The sequence below is a fragment of the Pongo pygmaeus genome, chromosome 1, assembly GCF_028885625.2.
Source record: "Pongo pygmaeus isolate AG05252 chromosome 1, NHGRI_mPonPyg2-v2.0_pri, whole genome shotgun sequence".
In the NCBI taxonomy this organism is placed as follows: Eukaryota; Metazoa; Chordata; class Mammalia; order Primates; family Hominidae; genus Pongo; species Pongo pygmaeus.
The window spans coordinates 218,138,063-218,146,308 of NC_072373.2; the positions used below are offsets into that span (position 1 = coordinate 218,138,063).

General features: G+C 47.3%; 1 protein-coding gene across 1 annotated transcript; it reads right to left on the minus strand.

The window, feature by feature from the left end:
- Nucleotides 1-301: 301 nt before the first annotated feature.
- Nucleotides 302-7,462, minus strand: LOC129044029 (PRAME family member 5-like). Its single transcript, XM_054501544.1, has 4 exons — nt 7,302-7,462; nt 4,194-4,502; nt 2,947-3,528; nt 302-1,199 (listed from the first exon to the last, which is right to left on the minus strand). The coding sequence occupies exons 2-4, from the start codon at nt 4,478-4,480 to the stop codon at nt 638-640; spliced, it is 1,431 nt and encodes a 476-aa protein (XP_054357519.1). The 5' UTR covers nt 4,481-4,502; nt 7,302-7,462; the 3' UTR covers nt 302-637.
- Between the last annotated feature and the right edge of the window lie 784 nt (nt 7,463-8,246).

Here is an 8,246-nt window from a genome sequence, read left to right on the forward strand (position 1 = left end):
AGTTACTTGGGTGGCTGAGGCAGGAGAATCATTTAAAGCCCAGGTGGTGGTTGCAGTCAGCCGAGATGGCACGATTGCACTCCAAACTCCAGCCTGGGCAACAAGAGTGAAACTCTGTCTCAAATAAAAGAATGGGAGGAAACTGATTACAATAACCAAATTTTATTTCAATGCCTTGATTTTCTTGGGCTGCATCTTATTGATTGGACAACTCAGTGCCTTTTGTTTTTTCCATCAATAACTGAAGATTCCTGAGGCTTAAAGTGGAAAACAGGTTACTTAATAATAGAGGGCACCAGACAGTTTCTGCTCAGTTTTCCTTTATTTCTGATTTTTTTTTACAACCATCCATGCAAGAGTAACTCCCTCATGTATTCTCAAGCCTGAATTCCACTCTAGACATTCACATTCCCATTTTTGACTCTACAGGACACAGGTCCCCAAAGTCCCATCGAATCCATGGCAACATTTCCCCCAAGTCCGGCCCCTGCTTGATCACCTTTCCTTTCCCACTTTCAGAGCCCATGTCTGAAATGATGGGTTCTGTGCTCCCTTTAGGATGTACCTAAGACCGAGGTTTTAGTTTCCAAGTGTCCAGAAGAAAGTGTTTGACATATCCATCCAAATAGGCAGGCATTCAACAGCAGCACTGATCTGCCTCCAGGTCATAAAATGACCTGTTGCCACAGTCAGGGCAGTAGTCAGTACAGAACAAGATCCTCTTGGGGTGCCTTAAGTCCCTCACTCTCCCCATCAGGTCAGCCCTAAGTTGGTCAAATCTGCTCCAGCAGAGAGTACCATCAGCATCATAACTCTCCCGTGGGACAGGATACAGCTCCAGGCATATGTTGTTGAGTCTGATTGTGTGGCACAGCAGGTTCTCCAGGGTGGCCATGGAGATGGGATTTCCACAGAAGCTGAAGGTGGTGAGCTCAAAGCAGCGGCTCAGGGCAGGCAGGATGACGTTGACTTGGGAGTCTACGATACCACAGTCATCTAATTCCAGGTACTCAAGGGTGGCTGCAACTTTTTCTAGCAGAACTTGGAGAGGCACAAGACTGAAATTGGCCAGTCTGACGCCACTCAGGTCCAGGGTCTTTAGTTGACTGATGCTCGGGCACTGGGATAGATGCTTCAAGTCTGATTCCAAAAGCACACAGTTAGTTATTGCGAGGATCTTTAACGAGGTCTTCAGACAGCTGGGGAGAGAGAGCAAGAAGTTAATTCTGGGGAATCATAGGGGTGAGTGGAGGGTGGAGGGGAATGGCTTCAAGGTAATGGATGGAGACCATTTTGCCCAAGCCCAGGGTCATTCTGATGGCCTGATGGTCAACACTTCGGATGATGCATGATGAAGAGCTTTGTCACTGAGGTCACTTCCACTTTAGGTCCGGCGCAGTAACTCACACCTGTAATCCTAGAACTTTGGGAGGCTGACACTGGTGGATTACTTGAGATCGGGAGTTTGAGACCAGCCTGGCGATCATGGCAAAACCTCCTCTCTACCAAAGATGCAAAAATTAGTCAGGTGCGGTGGAGGGCGCCTGCAATTCCAGCTACTTGGGAGGCCAAGGCAGGAGAATCGCTTGAACCCAGGAGGTGTAGGTTGCAGTGAGCAGAGATCATGCCACTATACTCCAGCCTGGGTGACAGAGCGAGACTCTGCATTAAAAAAAAAAGAGAGAGAAAAATAATTCCATTTGAGGCTGAGTCATTTCACTGTCATTTATAGGAATGGATCAAGTTCACAGAATCCTGAAAGCTCCCTTTCCTCATCTGTGAGGCAGAAAACCACATCTCTGGGCCACAGGAGCTCATTGGAGATTCAGAGATAAAGGACAAACCCAGGCAGGATCCTGCAACATCAGCTGGGGTGGGCGGGCTGCAGGCATCCCCGACATGCCTGTATCATCAGCAAAACATCTGTGACTTTCACCATCCTTTGTGCCTGCTCCCTGACCCTCTGTTTCAGAATCATGCATTTCCTAGGTAATTAATTTATCTGGAGCTCAAAACAACCTTTTACAACAGGGAATTAGAGATGGGATCATTCATGTTCACCAAACTGTGGGGCACAAACTTATATTCTGAAACGTGCAGGTTTGCTGACCATTCCCCTCTTCAGTGCCCGCTGCACTTCCCTACTTCACATCATCTTCTTAAAAATTAGCTTGTTGGCTGGGCATGGTAGTTCTTGCCTATAATCCCAACACTTTGGGAGTCCAAGGTGGGTGGATCACCTGAAGTCAGGAGTTCGAGAATAACCTGGCCAACATGGTGAAACCCTGTCTTTACTTCAAATATAAAAATTAGCCAGGTGTGGTGGCCCATGCCTGTAATTCCAGGTACTCAGGAGGCTGAGGCAGGAGAATCGCTTGAACCTGGGAGGCAGAGGTTGCAGCGAGCTGAAATGGCACAACTGCACTCTAGCCTGGACGATCAAAGTGAAAATCCATCTCGGAAAAAAAAAATTATCTTGTTTGTTTTTACTTTTATTTCTTCATTTCTGAAAGGGGTCTTGGGATGTTACCCAGACTGGTCTTAAACTCCTAGGCTCAAGCTAGCCTCTTGCCTCAGGCTCCCAAAGTGCTAGGATTACAGGCATGAGCCACCATCCCTGGCCTAATTTTCATCATCTTAACTTAGACACACGTCCTCAGGAAGAATTCAGAAAGGCACCCTCACTAGATCTGAACCCTCCAGTAGCTAGCTTCCTAGCATGGCAGCCTCTCTATAGCATCTCTAATAGCTGATCCCTCTGCCTCTATTGGGATGGTTGTGTGATACCCATTTCAGGACAGGGCCGCCAACAGGACAATGCATGGACATTCTAGTGTCCCCTTCACTATTACATCCTCATAGGCTGGCTCACAGTAGATGTCCACTAGCGTTTACTGTAACAGGCTCTGCTGTGGTCTGCAGAGAAAGCTCACCACCCTCCCTCACCTGAGCAGCTGGTCCAGGTGGCCTTCAAGGAGAGAAACAGAGTTCATATAAAGCATTTGGAGGTGGTGCAGCTTGAGGAACTGAGTGGTGAACTGCGCAACAATCTCCTTCTTCTGCTCTGGGGAAACATAGCGAGAGACATCCATGTGGGAGAGAACGAGCTTCTGAAGATTCCTCATCTGTCCCAGGTATGGGGTAAACTGTGTCAGGATAGGCAGTATCCACTTGCAATTCACTTCCACCTCCTGGATACAGTCTAGGTTCACCATTTTCAGGGTGCTTCTGATATTGCGGAAGGGCATTCCCAAAATTTTCAGCTTCTTACAGCACAAGTGTAGTACATCTTTCCTCGGCTTGACCCACAGAAGGAGGCAGGTGAGGTATTCATCCAGAGTCCTGTTCTTGAGCCAAAGTTCTATGAACACAGTCAAGGGCTGCTGTCCTCTCATCCTTGGACAGTCCTGCACTGGTTTTTTGTTCCTCATGGCGTTGAGGAAGCACCCATGGGCCATAGCTTCAGACCAAACCATCCAGAAGTTCTCACAGACATCCTGTAAATCCAGCACTTGAAGTTTCCACCTCCTGTGGGAAAATAGAGGTGAGACTGAGAATTTAAGGACTCATTTCTGAACTTAAACTCCACATACTGGATAGCAGCTGCTCCCCTCCCTGCTTCTTGTCCCTCTCTCTGACTTTTCTCCACCCTGTTTTCCCCTTGGATCCTGCCCACTTCTACATTTTTTTTTTTTTTTTTGTGACCAAGTCTCCCTCTGTCACCCAGGCTGGAGTGCAGTGGTGTGATGTCAGCTCACTGCAACCTCCGCTTCCCGGGTTCAAACGATTCTCCTGCCTCAACCTCACATGTAGCTGGGATTACAGGAGCCCACCACCATGCCCAGCTAATTTTAGTATTTTTAGTAGAGTTGGGGTTTACCATGTTGGACAGGCTGGTCTCAAACTCTCGACCTCAGCCTCCCAATGTGCTGGGATTACATTGTGAGCCACCGTGCCCGGCCCAGTTCTCACTTTTCATGGTGCCTTTCAGTGCCATTAGAGGAGAGATTCCTGTTACCTCCATGGACTTGCATGGTGGGCAGTGCTTTCCCTGAGGAGCTGGTGAATGGCCAAGGCCTCTCAGCTTCCTCACCACCACCATCCCCCCTTGGGCCTCCTCACTTCTCATGACCCAGCTGCTCCTTCTGTTGGACACCTGGGCCCTCCCGACCAGCCCACCTGGGCCACGTCACCTGGGACGAACCCCGTGGGTAAGCAGTGCATCAAGCCCATCGAGCACAGCTTGGAAGGCCTCCAGACAAGGCATCTTCATCAGAGGCCTCAGAGGGAGTCGGCGGAAGGGCCAGGCCTGCACCATCAGCTTCAGGGCCTCACAGCGTCTCCTGCTGAAGGCCTCCATGAACAGTGGGGGGAAAAGTTCCATGGGCAGCTGCTCCAGGGTGGAGATGGCCAAGGCTTTGTCCCTCAGCAGGCTCCGCCCTGCAAGCTCCAGGAGTCTGGGTGGAGTCCGGATGCTCATCTTCGTGAATCTGCAAGGAAAACTTCCACAGGACAAACCCAGAGAAAAGGCATCACTCTCAGGCCAAGCCCATGCAATCTCATGTTCTCCCAGAGCCAAAGTCACTGCTCTGGCAATGGTGAAAGAGCCCTCAGTTTACTCCATTTCTACTCTGTACTCATTGGCCACTAAGCCAGGCTTCTGCCTCTGCTGCATCAGCACGAGCGTCTCCCCAGCAGTGAGGAGGCAGGGCCACCACTAGCTCTTCCTTTCTATCCAGTGCTCCATCCAGTGACTAGTGAGTGTGGAGGAACCTGAAAGCTAACCCCTCCCACCACTGGGGGAAATTACTAATTACTCAAGGTTCTAAAACAATGGGAATGGGAGCGTCACAAGCCTACATGCCTATATTTTCAGTTTCTACAAATAAGATTGTTGGGAACATTCATGGGGCATCCCTAGAATATGTTCTATTTGTTTTCTTTTCATTATTTAAGCTTTCTTTCTCTTTCTCTCTCTTTCTTCATTCTTTCTTTCCCTCTCTCCCTCCCTTCTTTCTTTCTTTCCCCCTCTCTCTCCCTTCTTTCTTTCTTGTCTTTCCCTCCCTCCCTCCTCTCATTCTCTCTCTCTCTCTTTCTCTCTCTCCCTCTCTCTCTCTCTCTTTCTGACAGGGTCTTGCTCTCTCACCCAGCCTGGAGTGCAGTGGTGGGATCTTTGCTCAGTTCAGCCTTGACCTCCCAGGCTCAAAGGATTCTTCCTCCTCAGCCTCCCAAGTAGCTGGGACCACTGTTATGCATCACCACACCCAGCTAATCTTTTATTTTTTGACTCTTTGTAAAGACAGTGGATTTCGCTATGTTGTCCAAGCTGGTCTTGAACTCCTAGTCTCAAGCAATCCACCCATCTTGGCCTCCCAGAGTACTGGGATTATAGGTGTGAGCCTCCGCCCCAGCCTCATTATTGAAAACTTCAGTGAGAAGCTTTGAAAGCTATGTGACACTGTTATGCATCATTCGCAAGATAGATGTTTCCAATGCACACCTCTTACACATATTCAAAATGAACCACTTTGGCTGGGTGCAGCGACTCACACCTGTAATCTCAGCATTTTGTGAGGCCGAGGCAGGTGGATCATCTGAGATCAGGAGTTCAAGGCCAGCCTGGCCAGCATGGTAAAACCCTGCCTCTACTAAGCAAAAATTAGCCAGGTGCAGTGGTCTGCACCTGTAATCCAAGCTACTAGGGAGGCTGAGGCAGCAGGATCGCTTGAACCAAGGAGGCAGAAGTTGCAGTGAGCTGACATTATACCACTGCACTCCAGCCTGGGAAACAGGCTAGATTCAAAAGAGAGAGAGAGAGAGAGAGAGCTACATTTGATTAGACTTCTTAATCTCCACCCAGTTAATCCTGATTGGATTTTTGGCTTTCTTCCAGATTAACTGATCGAATTATATATTTATCCATCAAAATGAAAAATTTAGGGATAGGGTGAATGTCCAGGACTCATTCACTGATTCCCTCCACAAACATGGAGTTTTACTAATATATGTCCTTCACAGTCCTGAATGTGAGGTAGGGAAGGGTTGAATCTGTTCCTGATATTAGACAGAAAGAAAGAAAACTTGAAAGTATCTTTGTTGAGGGATCCTTGGCCACATCAAATTTATCAAAATATTTCAGAGTTAAAAGAGTTTTACAAAGACAGAGATGACAGTCCCTAAGAAAACACAATAGAAATCTTCATATATCCAATGATCACCTGGCTGGCATAATTTTTTTTGGTGTTGAGGGAGCTGAGTCTCACTTCGTCGCCCAGGCTGGAGTGCAGTGGCACCATCTCGGCTCGCTGTTACCTCGGCCTCCAAGATTCAAGTAATTCTCATGCTTCAGCCTTCCACGTAGCTGGGATTACAGGCATGCACCCCCACTCCCATGTCTCCGTTTGGGTGGAAGAGGATGTGATTGGTTTAAAATTAAGGTCAAAGGTCCTTTTTGGTTAGGATTTTGTTTCTGTTTTTTGGACAGGGTCTCTCTCTTTTGTCCAGGCTGGAGTACAGCAGTGGTGTGAGCATGGCTCACTGCAGCCTCAATCTTCTGGGCTCAAGTGATTCTCCCACACCAGCCACCCAAATAGCTGGGACTACAGATGCATGCCACCATGCTTTGCTAACTAAAAAAAAAAAAAAAAAAAAAAGAGGCCGTGCACCAGTGTCTCACAGCTGAAATTCCAACACTTTGGGAGGCCAAGGCAGGTGGATCACTTGAGGTCAGGTGTTCGAGACCAACCTGGAGAGCATGATGAAATCCCACCTCTACTAAAAATACAAAAATTAGACAGGCATGGTTTCAGAAGGCTGTGATACCAGCTTCTGAGGATGGAGACTGAGGCATGAGAATTGCTTGAACCCGGGAGGTAAAGGTTGCAGTGAGTTGAGATCATGCCACTGCACTCCAGTCTGGGCAACACAGCGAGACTCCATCCCTGCCCTCAAAAAATAAACGTTGTGTAGAGGAGGGTTTTTGTCATGTTGCCCAGGTTGGTCTCAAACCACTGGGCTGAAATGATCCTCCCACTTTGGCCTCCCAAAGTGTTGGGGTTAAAGGCATGAGTCACTGCTCCCTTCAAGAATTTTGAAATGACATCAACCAAAGCACAATCAACTTTTTTGAAATAAAGACAGAACTGCATTTAGAGGAAAAAATTCAAAGCTTCAAATTGTTCCTATGAAAAAAAGAAAAGGACAGGATATGGCTCTGTGCCATCGTAGGCTGCACCGTCACCATCCCAGACTGAATGACTGTAGGTCAGATGGGAGTGTACTTACAGAAATTAGTGACTTACCAGATCTGGATGTAGTTTAGAAGGTGCTCAGACCTCAGGAAGAATCAGGCAGGAACTCCAGGCTTGAAGACTCTGGGTCTCTCCTGTGGGTCTTTAGAAGCTTTTATTGACCTTTCTAATCACAACTCCCACCCACGCCCCTCCACGTATCCGCTGCTAGCCTCCAATCAAAAAGTGATATCTGATTGCATTTCTGAAGCTCCACCCAGTTAATCCTGATTGGGTTTTTGGCTCTCCCCAGATTAATGGACTGAATCAGATATCCATTCATATCACATATCTATATTCAGTTTGTGAAGCAAGAAATTAACAGTGTTAGGGATGGGGTAGAAGTCAAGAATACGTTCATCAAGGCCGGGTGAGGTGGCTCATACCTGTAATCCCAGCACTTTGGAACGACAAGGTGAGTAGATCACCTGATGTCAGGAGTTCAAGACCAGCCAGGTCAAAAATGTGAAACCCCATCTCTACAAAAATACAAAAACACAGAAATTAGCTGGGCATGATGGCAGGTGCCTGAAACCCAGCTACTCGGGAGGCTGAGGCAGGAGAATTGCTTGAACAAAGGAGGCAATAGTTGCAGTGAGCCAGAATTGTGCCACTGCACTCCAGTCTGGGTGACTGAGGGAGATTCTGTCAAAAAATAAAAAAATTCATTCATTCATGAACTGCACAAACACTGATGGAATTTTAATAATATGTGAACTTCATAGTCTTGAGTGTGAGGCAGGGAACGACTTGATCTGTTTACGACATTAGACAGAAAAATACAACCTGAAAGTAGTGTTGTTAGGAGATCTTTGGCCACATCAAAATATAAAAATGCTTTACACTTAAAAAAGCTTTATAAAAACAGAGGGGTCATCCCTACAAAATCAGAATAAAAATCTCAATGTATCGAATGGTCTTGGGGATTTTGTGTAACCTAAGGTAGCAGATTACATG